This window comes from Notothenia rossii (genome assembly GCF_949606895.1).
Source record: "Notothenia rossii genome assembly, chromosome: 9".
Lineage (NCBI taxonomy): Eukaryota > Metazoa > Chordata > Actinopteri > Perciformes > Nototheniidae > Notothenia > Notothenia rossii.
In genome coordinates this window covers 65,250,229-65,277,708 of record NC_136907.1, presented here as the reverse complement: position 1 = coordinate 65,277,708, position 27,480 = coordinate 65,250,229, and the positions used below count along the sequence as shown (strand labels likewise).

Below are 27,480 nucleotides of genomic sequence, written 5' to 3'. Positions count from 1 at the left end.
TTGCAGTAGGATAATCAATATAGAGGTGGGACCCATTCTTCTGCCTTTTTTTTATTTATTTTTTAAAAAGTCCCCTTTTCTCTCTTAAAGAAAGCGGTCACTGCACCAATAGTTAAGACCATATTATTCAGCCTTATACACTATCTAGAAAAGCCATGAGGCATAACAAACTGTTTGAAATTGGATTTTGAAATCACTTAAACCATTTTACAAACAAGTCAGCTTTTATTGAGCATTTCGTTTTCATGTTTCTGAATGTTACAAACTGGTTTATTTCAACATTTGAGTTATCCCATCGGAGCTGTTTGGTGTATGATATAAAACATCCTGTAAGCGTGGTTTAAGAACTAATCCCTAACTTGAGATCTATGCATTTGCTTTTTAAATATCTGTCAACTCAATAAGTGAAATTATGGGTAATTGATGTTCTTTGCAGATGACACGCAAAACATTTGAACAACATGAACAGATCTCAAGTTATGATTTAGCTCTGCACAATGAAATTTGTGAGAGAAGTAAACCCTCTAAAACTTACTAATATCTGCAACCCAAATATTCTATTGTCATTCAAGTGCAATGAAGAAAAGGTCTCAGTTGATTGCTTCAAGTGGATTTGCCTTTCTGCTTCTTCTTCTCTGCCTCTTCCTCTTTTTCCTTCTCAATCTCAGCCACCAGGCTCTCAATTTCCTTGGCTTCCAAAATCTGCAAATGTATAAGAAAAAGCCATTATTAGCAAATAAATTAAAGATTTATAAAAATACAAAAGCCAATTCTCATTTGCGGGTGGCTCACCTTGAGTGGCTTGTTTCGTCTGATAATAGCAAGTTCAATATTTTTCCCTCCTGACTGGACAACCTGTAACGAACATATACGTTGAATTAAATATCCAAATAAATCACAGACATTAACTCTTGTAGCATTGGACTCAAGTTAATATTACGGTTAAACACAAAAGACAATGCTAAACTATTGGGACTATCTCGGTAAGCGTTTCATTTAGCTTTAAAAATAAAATATTTGAATAACACTTAAGTTATCATGGAAAAATAAAATGTACAGATTTAACAATGTGCAAAAAAGGCGGTTTTATGGAATGGAGGATTAGATTCTGGCAGAAGGTAATACTCTTTGACAAAGACAGGACAGTATTAAATTACTAAAGTGGTACATAAAAATACTTTGGAAATTATCTTATCATTTGTAACATGCTCACATCTGGAAACATTAGCTACATACAGTATATTTAAATGGAAATATTACTAGAATGCTTTACAATAGGATTACTCTGGCAAAGATAAAGTGACTTAATTCAAATATAGGTCAGTACTAATTTTTAACCTTACCTCGAGCAAGGCTTTGATAGTCAGCTTGATTGTTTCATTGTCCCCAGCAATGGCTTCATCTGTGTAATTCTTCTCCAGGAACTCCCTTACAGTTTTTGCACTACGACCGATGGCATTTGCCTGTTTTTTTCAAGTAAAAAAACAGATTTAAAATGAATTTCATATAAACCGTGTACTTGACTTGTTGTACAAGTCGAACCCAAATCAAAATGAAGAGCAAGCTCACTGACCTTCCAGGCATGGTAGGTTCCTGAAGGATCCGTCTGGTACAGCCTGGGGGTTCCATCGTCGTCAAAGCCAACAATTAACGCAGAGATCCCAAATGGCCTGCGCCCATTGCTTTGAGTGTAGCGCTACAGATATGATCGATGTAAAGACAGATGTGATTGGTCATTCTAACACACCTTTTTAACAATCAAATAGCGTATGGTTTCAGTTTTCTGAACTATTCTTAGAGCACACAAACTGAAGCTATTTTATGATCACGCCCACTGAATATTGTCTTTTAGTAAACTGATAGTAAACAATAAATGAAGATGGTAAGGTACCTGTTTCAGTGTGGCAATGTAGCGTGTGATGTATTCCACTGTGACTGGGTCCTCTACAGTTAGCCTGTGGCTCTGGCACTCAACCCGAGCTCTGTTTATCACGATACGGGCATCTGCTGTCAGACCTTTAAGAAATTAAAAGAGGTTAGTTGTATGTACAAAATACAGGTAAAATACAACAGAGACAAAAACCTAATATCTGGTATATACATCTGTAATAACGTAGTGGAAATGATAACTTATATTAGTCCATTTGTCCACTGTGCCATGTTAAATGAGAAAGGAATATTCAGTTTTGAACATTTTCAAGGTTTTGTTGTTTCAGTTACCTGCAAAAGCCATGCAGACATGCTCGTCCAGGGCACATATCTTACGGACAGTCCTTTCTTCCTGCAGCTTTGCCACAGATTTCTTCTCGACACCAAGGACAACAATGTCTTTACCTCTGATTCCCACCTGCGGAAAAATAAATCAAACAGTCAAACAAATAACCAGTCTTCACGATGCCTTCTTTGACCACAGTGACCACTTTCAGACTTAGAGTTAAAAAAAAGGGTATTTAATGGTTTAGATTCCCATCCCACACAATTGTTACACTGAGGCCCAAGTATTATATCGAGTCTTTTCAACAAAATCGTCTTTCCATTATGGAGATTTCTATCACACTATTAAGCTGCAAGCTACACTTCTGGGGGTCAAAGGGTAAACCGTGAATAAATCAGGATTCAATAGACGTATTAGACATTTGGATAATACATTGATTCTTCCAGAACTTCCTAGAGAAGCTATACAGTTACACAAATAACTGCACAAGTTATCTCTAAACGATGAATAGGCAACTCAGTGTATTAAAGACTAAAGTTAGACTTAGTTAACAGACCTTCCGTTTAATTTAGTGCAACTAGGAGGCCGCCAAGTGCATATACATGGAAATTAGCAAGCAGACACAAAACTCACTTACATTGTATTGTTTAACGTTACGCAATTGGAGTATCAAAATAGTATTTAATGGACCAAGTCATAAAATAATGTTTGTGTAAACGGTGAAATACTCTTAGTTTTTCATTATCACAATGAAACTGAAACTACTGTCAGAGTGACACAGCGACAAAATGTTGGCTAGTTCTCATCTTCAGTAACTCTCATTTCTTATTGTGTTAGTTACATAAGGAAGTTAAAGATGAGCAGTCCGACACGGTTGTTAAAAATCACAACATCTGAGTGAAAGAGATGTTGTTAAACAACAAAATTAGATAACTAAATACAAGACTAACAAGAGAGCTTGCTACTCGCTAGCTTAGCTTGATGGCTAACTGACATGCTAACGTTAGCTTAAGCACTTGTTTCATTTTCGGACTTACAGCTGTGGAACCTTTCTTTACAGCTTCCTGTGCATACTCCACTTGGAAGAGATGACCATCTGGAGAGAAGACAGTAATAGCTCTGTCGTATCTTGCCGCCATTGCACTGCAACACAAATACAATCACGAGAAACAAGGAGACTTCCACCAAATGATTCAGCTAGTTAGCAATTTGTGAAGCCGCCCGCCGTGTGTTGAAAACTGGGCATGCGCACGACCTCTGAACTGGGGCGATACCAACAGTGGGGGTTTGCTAAAGGAAAGTTGTACATACACTTTGATAATAATAGTCACTATTTGATTTGCTCTGCGGAACAATGTTTTCATCTGAAAGTTGTAATACAAAATGCAATGTTTTATTACATGTGTGGTTCGTCAGGTAATGTGGAACGAGGATGCATTGTGTGAACAAAAATCATAAGCCTAATAAACAGTTTTACAAGCTATGATTGGCTCAAACCTCCTGCACTAGCATTTATAATAGTCAGAAACATATTTATGATCTGACTGTTCCCCTTTTTGTTGAGCAGTCCATTTCCGGTGGCCACTGGGACTAGATCTAGACTGTTCCACTATAAGGAAAATAGGTGAACGTGTAATTCAATTAAGCCACAATATGTATGCTTTTGACTACATAATTAAATATGTTGAAGTATTGTATTTTTTTGTATTGAATCGTAACCGAAACTAATATCGTTGTTCTCGAACAAAAAAAATAGCATCGAATATGTTTTCAAATGTGACCAACTCCCCCCCAAAACGGACCACTGCATTACAAAATGGAATCCTTTTCTGAACTGTTTGAGCTCTACCGATTTGTTAAACGTGTTAGCTTCTTTTGAATTTTATGCTCTGGTTCCCCTCTAACTTCCTAGAGTATCACCATGTCGGTGGCGTTTGCACCTCACAGGCAGCGTGGAAAGGGTGATATAACACCCGCTGGAATACAAAAGGTAATTCATATTTTTTAGCGCGTTTCGGGATGGAGGCAATGGTATCAGACGGTGCTAGACTTTGAGCTAATATATGTAGCAGTGCCCATCCATGTCCAACTGTGAATACATCGGGAACAAATGTGCAGGGTCAAAGCGCGGTGAATATGAACCTCTCTGGAGTCAGTGCGCCACGTGTCGACGAGGGGTTTTAGGTCGATTTACTGGACTAATGTGTAAATGTACTTGAATTGAATGAGGGCCTGTCGTTTTGTTAGCCAAGGACAGCTAACATTAGCTAACAAGATGCGTCTATTGTTAGCTAGAAATGCACACTCGCATATAACAAAACGCCCCCATCCTCCCAATTGTTTTTCAAATTAGAGCGGAAAACCCACCAGAAATAAGAGTGCTTAAAATACAAAATTACGCCGTCTTACTCATTGTAAATGTTGTGTAATTACGCGTAACCTTAATGAATCTCTGCATTTGCTATTCCAGTTATTAGACGAAAACAACCAGCTTATCCAGTGTATAATGGACTTCCAGAGTAAAGGCAAAACAGCAGAATGTTCACAGTAAGTTATGAAAATCCCTTCTTACCTGCTTGTTGCAGTATTTTTAAGTTAACCTTGACTTATAACCTATATGGATGACTCTCCACCTGCCCTGCCCAGGTATCAACAGATGCTTCACAGAAATCTAGTGTACCTGGCCACGATAGCAGACTCCAATCAGAACATGCAGTCTCTCCTCCCTGCTGTGAGTATTGGTCCTTGCTGTTTGTTTTTGAATGAATGAACAACTGTATAACCTCTCTGCATCACAAGGTAATGTTGAGCTCTTGTTTTAGCAAAAACTTTAGGAATTGGTTCAGGTAAAATACAAAAATATCAAATCAAATGTATTAAGAAGCTGTCATGTTACACGTATTGATCATCTGACATGAGTCATTCCAAATGTATAATGTCCCACACTAAATCATATTTAAAAACTAAACTGTTTAAAATGTATCATGGTCCTGATTATTTTCATCGTTTTGCCCCCAGTCTGACTCTTGTAACAAGATATCTGTTTAACACTTTGATATCAGTTTGCTTGTCATGAGTACTACAGAGCCTGTGAAAACAGTTGTATAATGAGTTCTGTTCTTCTCAGTGGAGTTTTCCAATGTTTGAAAAAATAACCCCAGGGATGTCAAAGTTATGGAAAGAGTTGAATTCCACATTTTTAAGCTTGACCCATACAATGGAGTTTAAAAGCTAGATGCATTAAAGTGCTCCTCAAGTATTAATGTTTGGTATTGAAATATCTCGGATCATATTTATGAATGAAGCACCAGTTTGGACGTGTTGTGTGCACTTCAATTTGTAAAATATACTTATCCGGGTTTGCTAAGATTAATTTAATATTTAGAAAATACACATACATGCTTTTTTGTAGTCAATCATCATTGATTAATTGAAGTCATCAGTTAAACTCCACGATACTTTGTTGCAGAGATCTTTTATCTGCTTTTCTCCTTGAGTTTTCTCTTTCCAGCGGATCAGGCTCAGATGTGTTTTGAGTCAGCTGATGTGTGTTTTTTTTCGGCCTGCAGCCGCCCACTCAAAACATGCCCATGGGCCCTGGTGGGATGAACCAAAGTGGAGTCCCCCCTCAGCCTCCTCATGGTCACAATATGCCCTCGGAAGGAATGGTCAGCGGTGGCCCTACAGCCCCTCACATGCAGAACCAGATGAATGGACAGATGCCTGGTAAGTGACCCCCCCCCTCATCTCCCCTCCCTCGTCTTTCTCTCTTCTCTCTTTGCCCTTCTTCTCCCTCAGTCCCTGTCTCTCTTGGGTTGCCTAGCAACACCATAGAACTGTGAGGGAGGTTGCTCTGCTGAAGGATGATGTCACCTTTTTGCCAGTGCTGGTGGTCTTGGACTTGTCCTTCATTTGATCATGGTTTTCCCTCCATTTTCTCAAATATCATGCTTTTGTTTCAGCATCTGTTTTGTATGTTTGCAATTGTAAAGAAAGAGCTTCAGCTTTTTTTCTTTGACTGGACTTAATGCTATAGAGTTGGTTTTCCACTGGTAGTGTGTTCACTGTTCAGTCATTCAGTGCCATGCTGTTTCCTGGATTTCCATTAAATGCTCACAACAGGGATGATCTTTTTTTAGCTCCTGCACCATGAAAAAGTCTAATGGAAGTTGTTTCATTTGTTAATATAAGGTGTTACATTTAGCGTTGACTTTTGTCACCAGCTTTAACATTGCTGAAAGAGAGGAATGGCCGAAGAGATAACCCAACACAAATGAACTGTTTAAACAGAGGTGCAGGTGATTCATAAGTTACTCACAGCTTTGGTGAACCCCAAACCTCCAACATGTCTCCAAGGTCATTTCTATTTATTTAAAAAAAGCATTTTCTGTGATATAAAAACAGAGCCTCAGCTAACAGTCATTTACAGAGCAACAGTGTTATGGAAATGAACACAATATTATTTCAGTAAATATGTATGTCGAGAGTCATGAATCATCTTTGTTTTCCAGGGCCCAATCACATGCCCATGCAAGGTCCCGGTCCCAACCAGCCCCCGAACATACCCAGTGGCTCTATGAATATGCCCCCCAGCGGCCATGGCTCGATGGGTGGTTACAACCACACTGTCCCTTCATCCCAGGGCATACCAGCCCAGAGCCAAATGAACATGACCCAGGGCCAGCCCATGGGTAACTACGGGCCCCGGCCAAACATGAACATGCAGCCCACTCAAGGTAAAATACCCAATTTGTTTGTTTCCCCTTGTTTTCTACTTTATCATCTTTCTTATTGGTATGTCCCGCACATCATTTAACTGCATGTGAGAAGCGATAAACTGCTTGCATGTTTTTTTCCGTTTGTGTAGTTTCAGGGTTAACTGTTATTGTTGTTCCATAGGCCCCATGATGCATCAGCAGCCTCCCTCTCAGCAGTATAACATGCCTCCTGGTGGCGGTGGACAGCACTACCAAGGACAGCAGAACCCAATGGCTATGATGGGACAGGTCAATCAAGGGAACCATGTCATGGGGCAGAGGCCAATGCCTCCCTACAGACCCCCACAGCAAGGTATACCCGTCAAAGTGTGTCTGTGAAGCGTGCAAGTTGTGAGTGTCGGCCTTTCTTCTCCCTAACCCTCCCTTTTTTTACTCTTGTTCTTCTCAATTTCCTCAATTTCCACTTCTGCAGCTCACAGACATCTTGATGACTAAACATGTAACCCAAAGGGTCCAATTATAAAATTAGTCAAGGGATCAAAAGTAAACCTTCAAACAAGAACTAGCGACAAGGAATCCATCCTCTCCACTCTTCCCCTCACACGACCGATCCAACAACACCTTGAATCTACTTGTGTGTATGTTGTGTGTATGTGTATGTAGGACCCCCTCAGCAGTACCCAGGGCAGGAAGACTACTATGGGGACCAGTACAGTCACGCAGGACAGGGAGCCTCAGAAGGTAGGAGAACCCTCCAGTCATTTGGAGAAAACCAACAACCAAATAAAACCCAGGTGTTGTGTTAAAACACAAATGATGCAAAGAGACTGCGACAATGTTTCAGTTTCTTCATTATTTTCTGGGAAATCAAAAGTGACTTTGGGCTCAATCAAAGAAAAAATAATATGGCCTCTAATTTTGAGAAAACACCCACATGCCAGAGTGCACTTTCCAAAAGATGCTGCAGTCATTAGATAAGTTAGCAACTACCCAGTGTCTTCCGTCTCCCCCTACTGTGGCTGTTGCTCCACCTGTTGCTTTGAAAGGAAAGTCAGGGACAGAGTCTTGTGTGAGCCTCAATGGCAAAAGTTGTGTTTTAAGTAAAAGGTTAATTCTTCAGATTGTCATTGAATAAAGATTGCAAACTGATTTGCAGAAGAGCTAGTGACTTGTAAAAAATAAATAAAAAATAGTTTTTTAGAAACAGGCAAACACTACCGTATATTCTAAATACAGACACAACACTTGATGTACTTCCAATGTTCTCCATGGTGGTGTGTTTATGGGGTGACATATTACAGATTCAAACCAACAACTCCTTCTCTTTCTTTGTTCAATTAACATTTACTTAATTGTTTCCTTTATTTTTTCTCTACACTGACTGCCCTTTTCTTTTTTTTACCTTTACCTTTTACATGTGTTTTTTCTTTCAAGTCCAGCCATTTCAAAAACAATACGCATGTTACTAATACACGGCTGGTTTATGAGTGGCTGTTTTCTTTGCTGTTGCTCTGTAGTTGTAAACGTGTTTCTCACATGGCGTGCTGTTGCCTCTTGAAGGTAATGCCCAGTATGGCCAACAGCAGGAAGCCTACCAGCAAGGCCCCCCCCAGCAGCAGGGCTACCCCCCTCAGCAGCAGTACCCAGGGCAGCAGGGCTACCCCCCACAGCAGCAGGGTTACGGTGAGTTGCCTTCTCTGGAATAGGAGCACATTTCTGTCCTGCAGGAGGCAGTATCGTCTCTCTTTATGTACCTTTTTGTTCATCTGTTGAATACTAATTCCTCCTTGGTAAGTTGCTGGTTACTGCCCCTTGGACATGTAGCTGTGCCAAATGCATGTCAAGACATCATCAAAAGCAGGGAATTAAAGAAGCACCTTAATGAATGGTTGGGGATTGGAGCTTGGTGGAAGAGAAATGTAATCAGTATAGTGGTGGCTGGCACCACATTTGCATTTCTCCTGGTGCTTCAGTTTGATATGACACACTGTTCTGAGGGAGTGGGAGAGCAGCTTTGGCTGATGGGTACAGACATTAGGCAAAGTGTGTGTTGACTGCCAGCCAAACATTTTGAACTCCTAGCATTTTGGATAAGAAGTAAAGCAACATGTAACCAGTACATATCCTAAAATGAACAAGAAATCATATTAAAAAATGTGTAAGGTATATGACAGAAGATTGTAACTTTGACTGGTTATGGCTTAACTCTTAATAATTGGACAGTCATGGAGATCTTAACACATACATTCTATTGTTTGTTTTTAAATGGCTTAATGGGCTGGCCCCTCAGTACATCTCCGACCTCCTACAGGTGTACACCCCCTCAAGGGCTTTGAGGTCGGCCCCCCCCCCCCCCATGTCAAATGGTCCCCCACTCTTCAAACTTTTAAGTCCCGCCTTAAGATCCACCTCTTTCCCTCGCTTTTGAGTCAGTCTGAGCTATGCTCTACCTATTTGTATGCTTTATTGTCTGTCCATAGCCTTTATGTGTGCCTTGTATCTATTCTTATGTGTGCCTTTGATCTATTCTTGTAATACTATATGTTATAATGTTATGTTCTTTGTAAAGCACTTTGGCAAACCCTCTGTTTTTAAAATGTGCTATAGAAATAAAGTGGATTGGATAAAAATCATGAATAGGTGAATGTCTGGGAGTCTTAAGTAAGAGTTGAGTTATAGTGATTCCATATGTATATGTTCAACTTTAGATTATTCACATTGAACCAACATAAATAAGTTCTAACAAAAGGATTCCACTTGCAATGTAGCTATTTGGGCTCTTGCAGCTATTTGGTATTTTTCCTTCATCATCCCATTTTTCTCCGGAACTTTCCATCAGTCACTGTCTGTCTGAGCCCGAGCTCCTGTTAGTAATGAGCTGGTGGAGAGGCAGAGGCTGTGAGGTGAGATCCATCTGGCACACACGCATGCTTCCTCTCGCAGGCCCCCACAAGGTTATGCTCTACAGCAGAAGACATTATGGGCTCCTAACGATGCTGCGTGGGTCTCATTTGACTTCAGCCACAGTCAGGCTTTGCGTGCTCCTCCACGGCACCTGCATAGATAGCTACAGTGTATGTGGGCTGATGAAGGGATTTTTATTTTTCCTTCCTTTTTTTTTTTAATGAAGACCAACAGAATCTCCTTGATGTCTTCTTGCATCAGGGAGCCACCACCCGGCTCCAACCTGACTCACCCATTTTCAATCATTACCGAGTCAGACGTGGAGGCAGCCTAAACAAATGGGCCTGACATACCCACCATCCTGTCTTTGACATCCATCAGCCTTTTTTATTGCAGCCCATTAGTAATAGTATACTGAGGGATTCCCTAGAGTTCTCAGAGTAACAAGTAGGACATGGAAACAGTTAATGAGCAAAACTTGGGCCGGTTCAGTTGTTGTCCATCTCATTTTAAGTTGGTATTAAAAATAGCACTCTGCTTATTTAAAAGAAACTAAGGACCGACTACACTTAATTTTGTCGACTCACGCATTTTCTGTCAAATTGATTTTTCAATGTTTGTTGTAGGTCCTTCCCAAAGTGCCCCAGGACAGTATCCTAACTATCCTCAGGGGCAGGGGCAGCAGTATGGAGGGTACCGCCCCCCCCAGCCTGGACCCCCACAGGGCCAGCAACAACGCCCTTATGGCTATGACCAGGTGAGTATTCCCACAACACCGGACAGTCACAGCGACTAGTTGCCACATCGCTCTTAGTTCGTCCCGTATTATGTGTATTCCAGACTTAGTTGTATATTTTGTTTAGTGAGACCAGAGACCAATGTGTTAAAAGGTAAATATTAAAAGTAGGATGTTTTGCATGCTCATCATATTGTGGGGTTGAACCTGTTCTCCCCAAAAGAGTGTATGTGTTACTTTTGTCTTGTTTATTGAGTCTTAGTTATATATCATGGCTTATAAGGAATGCCATTTCAGTGAAATACGAGGTCTTTAAGAGAATTCTTCCTTAAACTTGATGCAGACTGCTCCAGTGTTTAAAGGGAGATCCATTTGTTGCCCTGTATTTCCTGTGGTCTTATGTGGGGACCACAGCTATACTTTGATATTTGTATCTTTGAATATTCAGGGGCACATGAGGAAATAAAGACCCGGGGATTTGAACCCCTGACTAGCTCTGTAAGAAGCAAAGGTAATGGTTGCTGTGAAGACCTCAACGTCAAATCTAGACGTTTGACCACCTAGCTTTTTAATTTGCATTTGTTATGTTTCTTCTATCCCTCTTTTGTCTTTATCTTTATTCTATCTTCCTCTTTTTAAGTTTCTTTTTTCTTTTGTTATTAACCAGGGGTCGAATTGTAAGTTATGAGGTCAGAAACACAGCATGCTTAGTCTGCAGGGAGACAGCGGAAAGCTTACTGCTTTGGCTGTGTCCTTAAACTCTGCTATCTACAACACTGGTTTTAAGGATGACTGTGCTTAGGATTACATGATGCATATTGGAATTAAAATGTTTTGTATAAATGCCTTTTTTTAAATAAGTTTGTTTTCAAAATTGGTGTCCATTGTCATTTCCATCAATGCCAAACACATACTTCGACCCCTGTTTTAAGAATGCATCTGATACTACTCTTACCCTTACACTGTCTCACTTAAACAAGTGTCCACTTTCTAAATGGGACTATCCTGGGTCCTCAGCCATGTTGCTGCAGAAGCCTGAAGTAAACATATAGAATTAAGAGCTCTCAAGTTGTGAGTCCATCCTGCCACCTGCTGGTCAAAACCAGCAGATGCACCCTTTTGAGAACATTTGTAAATATAAGCTTTTAATATCTGTTTTTTTAACAGACCAGTAACACAAGTCTTTCACATTTTCTCCACAGGGCCAGTATGGAAATTACCAGCAATGAGAGATGGTCCCAGCAACCCACACCGCTCTGCTCTGATCTGTCTGAGCTTTGACCTCTGGTCAACTGCAAAGCAGACTCAAATGATGGTTGTAGCTCGCTGAGATTCTCTCTGACATGAACATACAACACTCAAAAATACAAGATACGTTTTCCCATCTCTTTGCCTATAAGATGTATTCTTTTTATCATGTACATTGACTTGATAATGTCAAAGTCCGCGATTCACCCTCCGGTCCAGTATGTCTCAGCAGCAATGCCTTAAAAAATGGAACTGCCTTATCCTTTAGCATTGCAGATTGTGAAACGGACTGACAACATTTTCGATATCAGAGACAATTTAAATGAACAGTTTCAATCTACTGTGGTGCATTGTTTCTCTATCCTTTTAGCTCGATGTTTATAAGAAGCAATAATGCCAGCAGTAGGGAAAAGTGTGTGGGGGCTTGAAGATGAAATATTGCACCAGATGAACTTCCCGCTAGGCCATGGTACGTGTCTTGATGTATGTGATGATGTATAAATATATTTTATGCTTTTTAGATCAAGCTAACTTTGTATAAGACATTGGGAACTAGTACTAAAGCTGTGTTGTTTATTTCATGAAGTGTATGTGTCAATGTTTTTTTAATGATGATGCCATCCAGCACATTTAGTTTTTTTATGTTGAGTTGTATTCCTATTCAATTGGATCTGCTACGTCAGTGACGTGTGCGCTGTATGAATTATTTGTGTAAAAATGAAACATTAAATGACATGAACAGAAAATCCGTGAAGGAAAAATACAAACATCATCCCTGGAATTATAAAATGCTTAATATCTGGCAGCTCATGGACTTGGTGGATTCTGTGTTAAGCTAGGTATTTAAGTCTGAAAACAGTCAATATCAAATGTTGGTCATGAAAAGATTTTTACTTTGTTCCTCATACCTGACAGAATAAATGCAACAGGCCTTTATTTGACTATCATGCCCTCATAGGTGAAATGTAGCAGATGCCACTGCAAATTGTAAGTCCATTCTCTCTGAGCCTTTTCTCTTCATAAAAGCACCACAAATATTTCTGTAAGTACATTTTGTTTTGTTAGTCTTGCTAATGCTGGAATCCCCTTTTCCCTTTGAATAAACGTCTGAGTTGATGTCATTCAAATAGTGTTGTGTGTGAATAATAGAGATTGTTACTGTCAAATATGTAACATAAGATGTGAAAATAATGTTCTCAAATGGATTCCTTAGTTTCACAGTAAAGACTTGTTGTGCAGTTTTATATCACTGGCTTGATATCTGTTTCATGGTGCATACTTTATTGATCCCATCTGTACAGCGGTGTGAAGAAGAGGAATTCACTGTCCTCCGATATTGTTTATATGGCTGTTTTAATATTTGGCATTCTGCACCCCATCCAAGTGGTTACATTTGTGTCATGGCAATGTATAACTGTACATTACAATAAATTGGAAGAATCTTTAATACACCATGACTTGTTATTTATAGCATTTGACCTTATATTGAGATTAACTGTGAAGTGCTAAATCATTCATCCTGAGGACAACATACATACAAAAGATGTGCACTATTGGTGCTGTCATAATGTGACAGTATGATATAATTGTTATGTCTTCATCTGGTATCTGGTAATCAGCTTCCTACTGATAATGACCCTGCACCGCTCAGCAGCATGTCTGCCTTGTCCAGATGCATCCAGAGAGGTCCAGAGCACATTTACACCCAAAATTACCTTCCGTGTCCCTCCTTCCCCCTCTGCTCCCTCCAGAGAGGGAGAGGGACTACCTGTCACATTGGGGGGAGTGATACAGATGGTACACCAGATGTGTGGCCGAAGCACATGATGGGAGAGTGGTGTTGGTGTTAAGAGGGCCACAGACTGCTTGGGTTGCCTTGGTGCGGATGATGAGTGTGTGTGTGTGTGTGTGTGTGTGTGTGTGTGTGTGTGTGTGTGTGTGTGTGTGTGTGTGTGTGTGTGTGTGTGTGTGTGTGTGGGGATGCAGGTGCTTGCAGCAGAAGGGCAGTGTGAACCTTTTGAGCATGCCTACGTATAAAATGTATATGTGCATTTGTGTATCCCTGGTCAGGTTTAGTGGCATCTCCTATCACCCCGCCATCCTGCTGCTCCACAGCTGGCCGCCCCACCCTTCCCAGCTGCCACTGGGGCTCCCCCCGGCCCCTTTGCCTGGCAGAGCTGGCGTTTTGGGCGCTCCCCCACCAGTCCTCCCTGGCAGCTGCTGCCCTCAGCTGCGCTCTCGCAGACGGTATTGGGGTCGGACAAAGTCACTCCTCCTGTGACTGTGTCTGAGGCCATTGGGGGAGGATGAAGAGGTGGCAAGGAGACTCTTACCTCCTATGAAAGATCTCATTTAAACGCTCATGAATTTAAATGGATGGACACAGAACCAAAAGTGAGGTATAGGAGGAATTCTGCTCAAGAATTTCTCTAAATGATTAGCGTTAGTGTAGTCCCGCACAGAAAACATGACTTGGGCTGTGTTCTTCTAAATGAGTTATTCGGAGAGATACAGGACAGCATTGCATTACATCATTTGAGAGGATGATTATCTTGTTCAATATTTTGATAATTATAATTCAGGGCACCTTTCAGAGGAGGCTCCTAACCACTGAGGAGAAAATGACATTGTGATCATAGCTGGCAGGCAAGATGTGATCTCTCTCTCTCTCTCTCTCTCTCTCTCTCGCTCTCTCTCTCTCTCTCTCTCTATATGTCTCTCTCCTCTCTATGTCTCTCTCTCTCTCCCTTTCACTCTCTCATACCCACACTCTCAGTGTGACAGAAAGTCTATGGGGAGGTATAAGAGGTAGTTATGGGGGGAATGCAGCAGCCTCCACAGTTTAATTGGAGATGTGTCACACTAAATAAATGGTGCAAAAACAAGCGCTGACTGGAGGCTTGAGGGAGGGGCCCTGGGGAGGCAGCCTGTTTTATTGGGCAGGAGCTTTGCACCGCTCTAGGGTGAACCGGGGCTATGCACTGCTGAGATACCCTCCAACCACCAAACCACCAGGCCTCCAGAAGACTACTGTGGAGGAAAAAGACAAAGAAATTATTTTAACTCTGCAGAAAATCCTCTTATTGGTGCTGAAGAGAAGGTGTGGGTGAACTTGGTGACCCCATTGTTTCTCCTCCAATGAGGGTCAAATCATGGTCCTCATCTGCAATTTCAATTTCTGCACACTGGTGAACAAATCCATAATTGTAAAATCTCCAGCAAATGCTGTCTGCCTCACTTGCTCCAAGATCTTATGCATGTCAATTTATGTTTTGAGAAGACAGCAGCCAAGAGCCTCCAGCCAATCCCATTTTCCTGTGTAATCCATACATGACCTCCAAGTTGCCAGGAGATGTGTTTTCCAATATTCTATCAATGTTGATATAACTGTTGTCTCGCTATGCTCATCCAGCCGATGTGTGTGTATGTGCACCTTAGATTCCAGAGTTCATGGCATGAGTTTTGATTTACCTCTACAGTGTGCCGCAGTAATTGGATGTGACACCATTCTCTCTGCTCTCCCCGGGGAATGTAACAGGAATCTGACTATTATGGCCCCAGTCATGAATATGTCACGACAGCTGCAAACAAAGGCCCGTGATTTGGATAAGACCCCTCTGTATGTTGTCTCTGCGCTGATATATGAGATAAATGCTGCAGGGGTAAATTAGTTTTCTGTAAAGCAATTTGCAGTGTTTACAAAGAATGATTAATTGCCATTGTTTGGAGAGAAAAAAACTAAGGTATAGAGACATAGAGATGTTCGATATTACACGTTCATTATTATGCCTGCCAGATACATACTTCCCTCACAGATATTTGTGTAAACCATCATATCCAGTTTTGAACGACTGAGAATATTTTTTGGACCTGACATATACAAACAGGGTGATCCCCTAGAAAGACAGTGTTTTGCATGCATCTGATGTGCAATGCTTTGTTTAAATCCCATCGTTTGTTAAGGGTTTAGCCATCAAATCAAATTGAGTGTGATGTTTTGTATGTCTTCTAGCCTCATAAAAGTAGTCTCTGAGTGAAATAGCAGGTATGCTGATATCAGTATTCCCACAGCCTGCATAATTGCTGTAATTTGCTTTCCCTTTGGGTAATCTGTAAACATGGCTGTTTTGATGTTTTTGGCATCCTCCATTGGCTGAGCTCTCCACTCCTCCAGTGGAGCCCCCATCCCAGCCCAGGGTGACACAAATAGATCCTTCCCCAGAAGGTGCACGTAGTTCCACATGGGCACAATCAATACAGCCCGGTAACCACTGGAACTGTGGCGGTATTAAAAGAACCCCGTGAGCTGGTTCTCGCCATGTTGGCGTTTTAGGGAAATAAAGCTATTGATCCTCCGGGGCCTCTGGTGGAGCATTAACCAGGGCCGAAAAATTAGAACGTGCTCATCTGGACACATCTGCCTGCAATGTTCCAAAAAAGCCAGTCCCAGGGAGAGAAAAGGAGGGCTGTGAGGCCTGCTGCTTCCAATGATGAGTAGTGCGCTACTTGACGTCCTTGTCGGAGCGGGGGAGGTGTCTGGATGCCCAGGACTTCCATTAGAGGCCCAGGATGGTGGCATGGGTCGATGTGGTAAGGGTTGGTTGGGGGTACTCCATCTTAGATCAGTGTGGTTCCTTCCCCCTGATGTAGAGAGAGAGGGGGCTGACCCACAGTAAACCTAAGCTCCTGACTGGAAGGACAATGAAAAGCTGCTGCTTCAAATGCTCGAACGATGTCAAAGACCTTTGCACAATTTGATATCAAAATATCAAAAGACAGAATATACATACTACCGTATTCAGTTTGAGATTTCCATGCACATTCCCTATAAATCACAATGCAAACAGTAAATATCCATCTTGTTTGAAGTATTATGTAGCAGGATTTAGTACAAAAGTAAGCTGCAATTTCCATATTTAGATAACATTTGTCTGCAAAACCTTGAATTACACTTCCCTCCATGGACACTATGAGGCCATCCGAGCCATTGATTCAAATGTATCACTTGCTGTGTGTCAGAGAAATCAGTAATTATATTTGACTAGTAGATCAGATACTGGATACACAGAGATCAAAACACAAACACAGTTATGCATCTACGTGCACTGACATAGTTTTAGTAAAGACCTTTTTGATTCGTATTCCTTTATTCAAACCACCATCAACCCACCTGTATGACATTTGACCCCGGCCTGACCCCTTTCCTTTAACACAAAATTCGATTAAATATGAATTTTGGAGTTTCATTTTACTTGTACACCACATTTAAATGTCATTGGAACCCTAAGAGCTTTTTTTTTTGTGTAAGAAACATTAGCATGATTAGTGTTTACTGATCAAGAGAATCCATGTATCTCTTCTAACAACACATTTCACCAGCTATGCTCACACAGAGACACTTTGGAAACTTTCCTTCTCTTTTTTTCTCCGCCTGCCCTACCAGTGGGATGCCTGGAAGTTCTCTGCCCCAGTTCTCTATGTCCTTGAGAGTTGTGCCTTCGGGCCGGGGCGGGTGGGGTCCCGTGGTGCACAATGTGTGCTTCTCACTCAGGCTCCCGCTGTACTCCGCCGCCCCTGCATGGCTCTGGAGACTTGCCAAACTCTGAGGGGTTGTCCGTGCGAGTGGGGGAGCGAGCACGTTACCACAGAACCGCTCCAAACATCTCACTTCCTTCCCCCAAGACGGTCGACCGGATATAAATCACTCTCCTGGATTGGCCCACTACAATGGGAAGCTTGGGAAGATGTTGTTATGAATAATCAGTGTAATTGCAATAAACAGTGTGAAGTGATGTGCAAATGACGGAGGATGTTGTTCTTCCACATCCTGCTTTGCAAAGGTTAAACGGTGTAGTGTGTGTGATGCCAGTTCAGTGAAGTTAACAAAAGCCATGTTAGATAAAAATACATTATTCAACTTTTGTTTGATTAGAAAATTAACATAAGTAAGGGGAATTATAGAGGGTGGTCATAATTTGTAGCTGTATATGTTTGACAAATCCCTTTATATTTTATTCAGTACATATGCGGTGTGTTTTTTTGTAATTAATATGGATATTGGCCGACAGCAAAGATAAAGATCCATTTTCTATATTTTGTCCTTGGATTGTGCACTCGGGGAATTCACTCCCCCTTTTCTCTTTCGTTTCCCTGGCTAAGGCATGGGGAATTGGTGGGATAAGAGGCTATTCCCTAAATAGCCCATGGCAAGAGGTATCCTGATTAGCATGCTGCCTGCTCTCTGGCAGCAGTCCTCCAGGCCACCAGCGCTATCACTTACGTGCTGTTTGTATTTGTAGTTGATAGTGTGTGCTGTTATAATTGGAATGAGCTCAGGAACCTCGTTTGCTTTTGATCCGCTGCCAGCCACTCAGAGTGCTAGTGGGCCACAGCTCTCACCTCAACACTCCCAGTGGATTATGGGGAACTGCAACGCTTATGTTCTAAAAAGCGCCTGACAGCATCTCACTCAAGGTCGAACAATACAATGGTAAGTGTGGAACAAAAAAAGATGGAAGAAAAAGTTGAACAGATATTTGATGTACACTGGATATTAAGTCAGGAACTGGAAAACGTCCAGACTTGTGGAACTAAGAGGCAAAAGTGAAATTTAAACTCTCAGATGACATTAGAATAAAGATGATTTCCATGGACACAAGCTGAACTTAGATATGAGAGGGTGCAATCAAACAAACAACTATCTTACAGCACACATGGAATACGAATAACATCGATGTTATAATCATTAAAATGTCGGTCCTGGTTTAATTGGCCACAGCTGTGGTTCTCGGTGGAACTCGGTGGAACAAATATTTCCAAAGTAACTTTTTCAGAAATATAACAAAGTAGTAACTATCTACAGTGCAACCAAATGATACTTTCTTGTTTATGAGACTCCTTTTTTCTCAAACAACCAGTTTCAGCACAACATCAATGACATACACATTGTGTTTCTTGTTTCTGATTCACAGTAAAAGCCACCTTATTTTTTCACCAGTGGATTACTTTTAATATTAAGCAGCATATAAAGAAAATGTGATGCTTGCATAGACAGGGGTGAACTGTTACAATCAATGAGATAACATTTGGACTGGATTACATGCTACTTAGTTTCTTGCAAATTCCCTGTGCAGTCATTTGAAAACCAGGGCGGTTAAAGCAAACTCTGCCACCTACAATAAAACAAGCCTACTCATATGAGAGGATATTATAGAATACAATGAATGACTATTGCTGAAAAAGGGCTACCATAATATTTATATGAATCATTATAAGATTTCATGAGAATCATGTTATTATAATCACTTGCGAGATTTAAGCGATTTGAGCTCCGGGAAAAGCGCTATATAAATAACATGTATTATTTGTATTATTACACCTTAATCATTGTTCGATTCAAATGTTTCTAGTAAGCTGTGACTGAAGCAGCTAAATGGAATCTAGCCAACATATTATTATTAATACTAATCTTTTCCCTAATGTGACAAATGGTAAATGGTGTTTTACAGCATAACTTTAACACTAGCTGAACACATCATCATTCTGTGATTCAACACGTACAACCAAAGTTTACTTTCCACAGTATCACTCATTGGTATCTCATCAAGAACTTAAATGTCAGACGTGAAGAAGAGTCTCAATTGATGTATGCTTGAGGTCCATTTCCTCTCACTCCATGACATTTCTACAGTTTGATCTGCTAGCTCAGCACTTTTCAAGAGTGGACCAACTCCAGGGACATATGGGAGTTTGATGCTCCCTCGCTGCCAAATGCCAGCAGGCCAAATGAAAAAAGATATCTGAAACTCCTAAACTCAATATTTAATCAAGCGCTGGATTACATTTGCTGTTTGATTAGGTAAGAGAATTCCACCTCCCAGAGTCTTTGATTGCTTTGAAAATATTTAGCCCAAAAAATTAATACTCCTCTTTGAACCGTGTGCTCTCACCACTAATATTTTAGCACAAGTGTATAATTGTCACAGTCACATTTTGTTCTTTACTTTTTCTCCAATTCTTCTTTCTAGATACATTTAACTAACATTTGTGTTTGTATTATCATAATTTTGTGGATGCTGTTGTGTTTTTGTTGTTGTTATTGCTATCCTATTCAGCAGCCTCATTATCTTCCATGTTGTTTGACCATGAGTCCATCTTGTCGCATCCTAATCATCCAGGACTGCAGAAAATTCACCAGAGAATAACCCTGATGAGCTTGTTCCAGGAGGGCATTACCACTGGTTAAGTACAAGCACCTGCTAAAATATTGGCAATTAGGACATAATTAGCTGCTAATGTATTTCTAATCCGAAAAGGGCCATAGATTTGTCTTTTTTTGCGTAGACTCCTTTTTTAATGTTCTCCGTTGTTATTGTTTTCCTCAGGTATTTGTATCCCGAGAACATTGACTAAGTGCCCTAGTTCATCATATGCAAATGGCTTATTAATTACACATGCATTATGCCCGTATTCAGAAGACATCAAAGGGCCTGCGAGTCTTCAGATGGTCCCCCTCTGTACCACACTCAGGTTACAAATGCCTCCGTGTGCACTTTCCTGCATGCCTTTTCGGGCAGAATAACTACATCCTCAATTAAAAAATTTTCACAGGAACCTCTTTTTCTTGCCTCTTAATATTTGAGAAACACCTCCGGTGGTCTGTGGATGTTTGGTGCACAAATTGCAAATAATCATTCGAGCCTAGATTACATAGCGCTATTAGAAAGCGGTGAGACTGTGAGTGTATCTTCATGGAGGAGCAAAACCAATATTTGCTTTACTAAATGAGAAGTGCCTATAGTCGTTCAGGGTACGACCTCACTAAGTTGTAGCAGATCTTTCCATTGATCAGCTCCTTGATCACAATAATAGTGCTTTGGTATTAATGCTTCAGCCTGAGCTTCAGATATTTCTGCTCTGTGTCTTCATTTTTGCTCTGTCTCGTCCTCCCTAGTGAGTTCTCTGTTAACGACCGATACAGCAGGTGTCAGAGTGTGATTTATACAACCTATAATGCCTCACATTGATTAGCAATAGAGCTCTAATGGGATGCCAGCTCTCAAACTCAGGTTAAAAATAAAAAAAACATTGTGTACCACACCTTCTTAGTGCTTTTCTATATCATTATGCAGCCTATTTTTTGCATGAATATTAGCAACCCAACACGTTAAATGAGACGGCGTAGAGGGAGTTGATGGTGTGCAATCACTGTAACCCTGGGCAGTCCTCTGTTATCTGTCTCTGGTGGGCTGCTCTGACTGGGTGCTGCTAGCATAATTAGCACAGCACTCACTTTGATGATAAAATGGGTAATAGAGCATTCCTTCCTTCCCCTGCCTACCTGATTTTACCAGCGTTTATTGATCTAATTAAAATAATTCCGCTGTTAATGGTGTGTTTTTTTCGTTATGGAAAGGAAGTTTTGATTACAGACACTTAAAAGATGAGACATGTGAACAGACACACTGCGCACAGCACATTTAATTTAAAGGTAGATTCCTTGTGCCTGCTTCCGTTTGTTCTATTAACTGCTATCAGCTTGTGATGCTGAAAAAAACATGTATAAAATATCTCCGTAAAGGTATTGCAATTATACAGAAGTCTTGTGGATTACTGATATAAAGGAAAAACATTTATTTTTCTTCATATGGACTGTATAGTGTATCAAAACCACCAGGTGGGGCTGATTCTTTCACAAATGAATCCCTCTTCTGGCATTGTTTCTAGAAACACAGTACAAAATGCATAAATGAGGTGTTATTCTATAGCATTTTTGTATGGCACATCTGAAACTATCATTTCTCATTAGGAGACCAAACTGTTTGTGGTTGTCCTCATTACTAAAAAGATAGAGCTCTACCCCCAAAGGTAACTTCATCAACACCGGAGACAAATCTATCTTAGGTGCTCTATTTATATTTCTGACTCACTGCCACAAAGATTTATTCTGCACTCCTGTCAATCCATCTCTCTAATGGGCAATGGCATCCTTTTTTAGTTTAGATGGCTTTGTGTGTGTGTGTGTGTGTGTGTGTGTGTGTGTGTGTGTGTGTGTGTGTGTGTGTGTGTGTGAGAGAGAGTGTTTGTGTCTGTGAGGGTGTGTGTTTGTGTGTTCTTTAGCACCAGTTTCTTTTTTTATGAGATGTGAACACAAGAACAAGTACCTCAAAGTGACGGAGCCCGTCTCATCTCTAAAGAGAGTCATCTTTAGATAGAGAGCTCAGATGTCATGTAATTAAGATGATAAAAAAAAGCCCATTTGCCATTCCATGGGTTATTAATGTGGACTAATGATGCTCAGATCAACTAGAAGATGTCTGCTTGTTATGGGGTTAATCTCCTCATTCTCGCGAAAGCCATAAAGATAAATATCTCTACACAGAAATGGGCCCGTGAAAATCCCCAGAGAAATGCATCCCAACTTCATATGAAAGTTTGAAGGAACAAAAATAAAACTGCTGCGTTGGTCAAGCTGCATATACTATGCAAAGATATAACTAAGAAAAAATAAATACATTCAAACATTTGATTCTTTGTTATACAGTATTGAATAACAAATTATATATTTGCACCACAACAAAGTGTTAATTGTATTTGTATTTACTTGTAGCAAAACAATTCTTAATATACTGAAGTATCTATTCATTACAGAACATACAGTGGGGCAAAAAAGTATTTAGTCAGCCACAAATTGTGCAAGTTCTCCCACTTAAAAAGATGAGAGAGGCCTGTAATTTCCATCCTAGGTATACCTCAACTATGAGAGACAAAATGAGAAAAAAAAATCCAGAAAATCACATTGTCTGATTTTTAAAGAATTTATTTGCAAATGATGGTGGAAAATAAGTATTTGGTCAATAACAAAAGTTCATCTCAATACTTTGTTATATACCCTTTGTTGGCAATGACAGAGGTCAAACGTTTTCTGTAAGTCTTCACAAGGTTTTCACACACTGTTGCTGGTATTTTGGCCCATTCCTCCATGCAGATCTCCTCGAGAGCAGTGATGTTTTGGGGCTGTCGATGGGCAACACGGACTTTCAACTCCCTCCAAAGATTTTCTATGGGGTTGAGATCTGGAGACTGGCTAGGCCACTCCAGGACCTTGAAATGCTTCTTACGAAGCCACTCCTTCGTTGCCCGGGCGGTGTGTTTGGGATCATTGTCATGCTGAAAGACCCAGCCACGTTTCATCTTCAATGCCCTTGCTGATGGAAGGAGGTTGTCACTTAAAATCTCAAGATACATGGCCCCATCCATTCTGTCCTTTACACGGATCAGTCGTTCTGGTCCCTTTGTAGAAAAACCTCCCCAAAGCATGATGTTTCCACCCCCATGTTTCACAGTAGGTATGTTGTTCTTTGGATGTAACTCAGCATTCTTTCTCCTCCAAACACGTCTAGTTGAGTTTTTACCAAAAAGTTCTATTTTGGTTTGATCTGACCATATGACATTCTCCCAGTCCTCTTCTGGATCATCTAAATGCTCTCTAGCAAACTTCAGACGGGCCTGGAAATGTACTGGCTTAAGCAGGGGGACACGTCTGGCACTGCAGGATTTGAGTCCCTGGCTGCGTAGTGTGTTACTGATGGTAGCTTTTGTTACTTTGGTCCCAGCTCTCTGCAGGTCATTGACTAGGTCCCCCCGTTTTTTGCTCACCGTTCTTGTGATCATTTTGACCCCACGGGGTGAGATCTTGCGTGGAGCCCCAGATCGAGGGAGATTATCAGTGGTCTTGTATGTCTTCCATTTTCTAATAATTGCTCCCACAGTTGATTTCTTCACACCAAGCTGCTTACCTATTGCAGATTCAGTCTTCCCAGCCTGGTGCAGGTCTACAATTTTGTTTCTGGTGTCCTTTGACAGCTCTTTGGTGATTTTCTGGATATTTTTTTCTCATTCTGTCTCTCATAGTTGAGGTATACCTAGGATGAAAATTACAGGCCTCTCTCATCTTTTTAAGTGGGAGAACTTGCACAATTGGTGGCTGACTAAATACTTTTTTGCCCCACTGTATATACTATAGAGGTGTTAAGTAAAAGAGGCTATTTGTAATTGAGCTTCATTAAATATACATTCTTTTGAATGTTTTAAAAGGTTTAAGCATAGGGTTTAAGCTGCGCAAAAAGGTCACCATTTTATTTTACCTTCTGGAAAACGTATAACCCTAAATAAGTCTCCCTTAAACCAAAGATACAAAGTTTTTGTTAGAACTGAATATAAGATAAATTCTGTGTTGTCACTGAAGGTTACCAACTTTAAATGAAACATGTTAATCACTTCTGTGGATGAATTCACGGGGGTAACCTGGGGTTCACGTGAGTGAATGGGTGGTAGTGATCCTCTTATTACATCTAATGTGTAAATGTCATGCTTTCTGATGACTTTATCATGAATGCTGTGATCATTACAATGCCATTAGGTAGCAGACTTGGTTGCACGTCATTAATGCACACAAGCAATCTGAGGAGCAGCAGATAATGTTGTGTGGTGGTGGTGTTTAATGAGGGTCCATATTTGCATACTGGCCTCCACCCCCACTTTCATTCCCACCCCATTCTCATTTATAAAAATAAATCACATTATAACATCACCAGCTAATAAAGTCGACTCCGGCCCACATCCCACGTCCCAGCGATAGCCAAGTCTCAGTGCAGGAAACACAAAGCAGTCTCTCAGGATTAGAGAAAACCTATTACAGAAAATGTTCATATGGCCCTGCAACATTCCTCATATTAACACTGTGCTGTTCAAGCAAATTATGCCAGTTGTTGTGCTTGGTACAATCAAAAGATAAATCAAGAAATCTCTTATGGAAGTTAGAACAAATGTTGAAAGTCGGCCTATCAAATAATGTAACCACTTAGAGAAGTCAGATTTAATTACATATCGCATCACCGCAAATAGAAGTAAAATAGGATTGCGTTTGATTTTGAAGTAGTTTGTAATCTTGATTGCACATAATTGTACAGGATACCACCTGAGGCGAGATAGTTTCACTGCCATTTGTGCATTATTGAAAAGCTTTGATTCCGCAAAGGAAAGATTGTGCTTTGATTATGAAAGAAATGCAATTAATAGTAACACTTGTATTTTGAAGCCACACAGCTAAGCCTGATTTATTTGCTTCCCTGATACCATGTACCGCTGACTATGAACATCAATATCCAAACTAAAGAGGTCAAGAGCTACAACCTTGTAAGAGTGTTTTTTCTTGTGTTGGTGTGTCTGTCCGAGTGTTCACACGTTTATGCCCCCAAGTCAGAACTCACTAAATAAACAGTGTGTTTCCTGATGCTTAACGGTGTGCACGGCCCATGCACCACTGATGTCAATCCACCCAGGACTACCAGTGGCCCCACTTCGCTCACTTACTTACTCTTTGGCTCACTCCATCCTTCCTTCATGCTCAAATTGACACTTGGTGCAGAGGCAGGCAGACAGGGGGCCTCTCCGCCCTGCGCCTCCAGAGATGTGGCCCAGCTGTCAGCCGTCTAATCCAGTCCAACCTCCCCCTGAGCCAGGCAGGAACTCCAGGCTGCTCCCCCTCATCCTCACGCCTAGAGGCACAGCAAACAACTCAGCCCTCGTCAACACTGCACACAGCAGGCCGGGAGGGGACCACTTTGCTAGTCAAATCAGTCCTGGCCATTCTTCATAAATCAAGTACAACCGTGTGACGGCACCCCTCACCCCCCCATTGTCCATGAAAGACAACAGGTTTTTGACAATGTGCTGACATCATTTTAGAAAGTATTGCATCTTTTTATATCCCATACCAGATTGACAAAAAACGATTAACTTTTGTGTTTTAATCATACTGCATTGTTTTAGTATGGCAAGTAAAGTATTGCAGACAATTTTAATCATTTTTGTTTCCAATCAGCACACACAAACTGCACAAAGATTCCCCTGGCTCTCTCCTTTCACATCATAGGTGCTACTGTTGGCATTGTTACTATGGAAACGACTGTACAGAGAAAATGGCATATTGGCAAATATAGATACAGTATTGTCGGCATGATTGAGACACTATCAAATACAAAGGTGTCTTATGGTAGCTAAATATAGTATTTGACCTGACTTTGCAACAATGTGTCTATATAAATAAATGATTTACAATAATGGAACATGTGATAATACATGAAAACAGCATTTTAGAAATATAGATGTATCTGGTTTGATAGTGCTCATGGAACAGTTGTGGGCATTTGTGTTTTCAGGAGTATGTCTGTACCTTTTGTTTGGCTCCCTATGGCATTCCTAATATCAGTATTCCTGTAGATGTGTTTGATGTGTTTGAAGCCAAGTAGCATACCTTGGAACATGACAGTAAACATGGCAGAGGCTCTCCCTCAGTGGAGCAGTGATGCACGTCACCCCTCAGAAGTGTGTGACGGATGTACAAACCAAACCCACCGGGCCACTTCGTCTCCTGGGATTCTACCTTACTATGCTGCGCTGACTGGCTGCATGTTTCTCAATGCTACGCCGTTCAGAATAATTCCACCCTGAACCTGGAAAACAAAAGAGCAAACTAAAATGGGAGCCAAACAAAGAGGAGAAATGCAAAACATGGAGTTGTGACAAGTTATGGAACCCATTTAACTTGTTATCTGACCTAGCTGCAGCGGATGTCATGATATATCTCACTGTAATGTTTTCCCAGTGTTTCATCCCTGGAAAAATCACTAGTGTATGCCTCCTGCATGCATCCCTGGGGAAATTAAGAGGCACACTATGTATCTCGAGAGGATTCCCCCAAGAATGAGAATAAAGCATGCAGCATGAAAGAGTAGTGTTGGTGTGAGGGAGTTATTGGTCTGGCAAAAGGATTGCCAACACATCAAACTAGCATGGGTGTTGAACAAGACAGAAACTTGCACCATTTACACCTGCCAGAGAGAAAGAGAACATCACCCTGACATGGAACATTTCCATAACCACATACGCAACAGCATAAGGTGAAGTGCAAGAGTTGACACTTCATGTCAGACTGAATTTCACTGACATTTACAAGATGTTCACATGACAGAGGTGCTTTGAGTGTTGTTTTTAGGTTGATAAGATAAATCATTTGTATACAGCAGCAGTTTTATAATGTCACACATGCAAAGCTTTGAAAAGGGAATTCTATGATCTGGGACCGAAACATTTGAGTGCATCAGCAATTTGACAAAATAGTCAATAGTGGAAGATGGCTTTAAGCTTTTTCTCAATGTTTTTGGCATTGAATAGCAACAGTGCTAAAATGTTACAGCATAATGAAACTAAGAGAAGAAAATTGTCACTGGACTCATGGGAGAAACTGAACAGCAAACATACAGCAATGAATAGTAAACATCCATTCAGAACATATTTTAAACACTGAAAGATATGCTTTCATAAAGGTAAATCTTCTTTAATTAAAGAAACAACACATTTTATAAAATAATCTTCATTCAAGGTTCAATTTAATTGTTAACTATATCTTACAGTCTTCATTGAGAGACCCTGTGAAGCAGTTGACAGCACTGGTAGACCCTGATTCAAAGTAAAATGAAATGAAATTGTTTTACCCTGATGCAGAAGAAGGCAGTTTTCTACAATATACTGCAAATAATTAGTTACTCTCACATAATTTCCTCAACATGATCACAATTACACCACTGAATTGATTC

General features: G+C 40.7%; 2 protein-coding genes across 4 annotated transcripts; one reads left to right on the top strand and one right to left on the bottom strand.

Annotated features, from left to right (window-relative positions):
• Positions 1-205: 205 nt before the first annotated feature.
• psma8 (proteasome 20S subunit alpha 8) lies at positions 206-3,451 on the bottom strand. The gene is made up of 7 exons (XM_079648527.1): positions 3,253-3,451; positions 2,221-2,347; positions 1,892-2,016; positions 1,574-1,696; positions 1,344-1,463; positions 793-855; positions 206-702 (listed from the first exon to the last, which is right to left on the bottom strand). The coding sequence occupies exons 1-7, from the start codon at positions 3,352-3,354 to the stop codon at positions 604-606; spliced, it is 759 nt and encodes a 252-aa protein (XP_079504653.1). The 5' UTR covers positions 3,355-3,451; the 3' UTR covers positions 206-603.
• A 570-nt stretch (positions 3,452-4,021) lies between these two features.
• Positions 4,022-13,272, top strand: ss18 (SS18 subunit of BAF chromatin remodeling complex). Of its 3 annotated transcripts, XM_079648526.1 has the most exons (11): positions 4,022-4,205; positions 4,686-4,762; positions 4,862-4,946; positions 5,785-5,941; positions 6,727-6,951; positions 7,115-7,285; positions 7,597-7,674; positions 8,494-8,616; positions 10,464-10,594; positions 11,022-11,084; positions 11,776-13,272. In XM_079648526.1, exons 1-10 carry the CDS (start codon positions 4,137-4,139, stop codon positions 11,037-11,039), a joined length of 1,134 nt encoding a protein of 377 aa, XP_079504652.1. In that variant the 5' UTR covers positions 4,022-4,136; the 3' UTR covers positions 11,040-11,084; positions 11,776-13,272. The 3 variants fall into 3 exon arrangements, 1 of the variants encoding a protein (XP_079504652.1); XR_013802412.1 differs by having other exon boundaries at positions 10,464-11,084; XR_013802413.1 differs by lacking the exon at positions 7,597-7,674 and having other exon boundaries at positions 4,024-4,205; positions 10,464-11,084.
• The last annotated feature ends 14,208 nt before the right edge of the window (positions 13,273-27,480 follow it).

Excerpts from the sequence above, each read along its gene's own strand:
- ss18 (XM_079648526.1), top strand. The coding sequence starts at position 4,137 with ATGTCGGTGGCGTTTGCACCTCACAGGCAGCGTGGAAAGGGTGATATA. Across the intron at positions 4,763-4,861 it reads AAAACAGCAGAATGTTCACA|GTATCAACAGATGCTTCACA; the intron begins GTAAGTTATGAA and ends TGCCCTGCCCAG. Across the intron at positions 7,675-8,493 it reads AGGACAGGGAGCCTCAGAAG|GTAATGCCCAGTATGGCCAA; the intron begins GTAGGAGAACCC and ends TGCCTCTTGAAG.
- psma8 (XM_079648527.1), bottom strand. The coding sequence starts at position 3,354 with ATGGCGGCAAGATACGACAGAGCTATTACTGTCTTCTCTCCAGATGGT. Across the intron at positions 2,348-3,252 it reads TAAAGAAAGGTTCCACAGCT|GTGGGAATCAGAGGTAAAGA; the intron begins GTAAGTCCGAAA and ends ATTTTTCCGCAG. Across the intron at positions 1,464-1,573 it reads GAACCTACCATGCCTGGAAG|GCAAATGCCATCGGTCGTAG; the intron begins GTCAGTGAGCTT and ends TGAAAAAAACAG.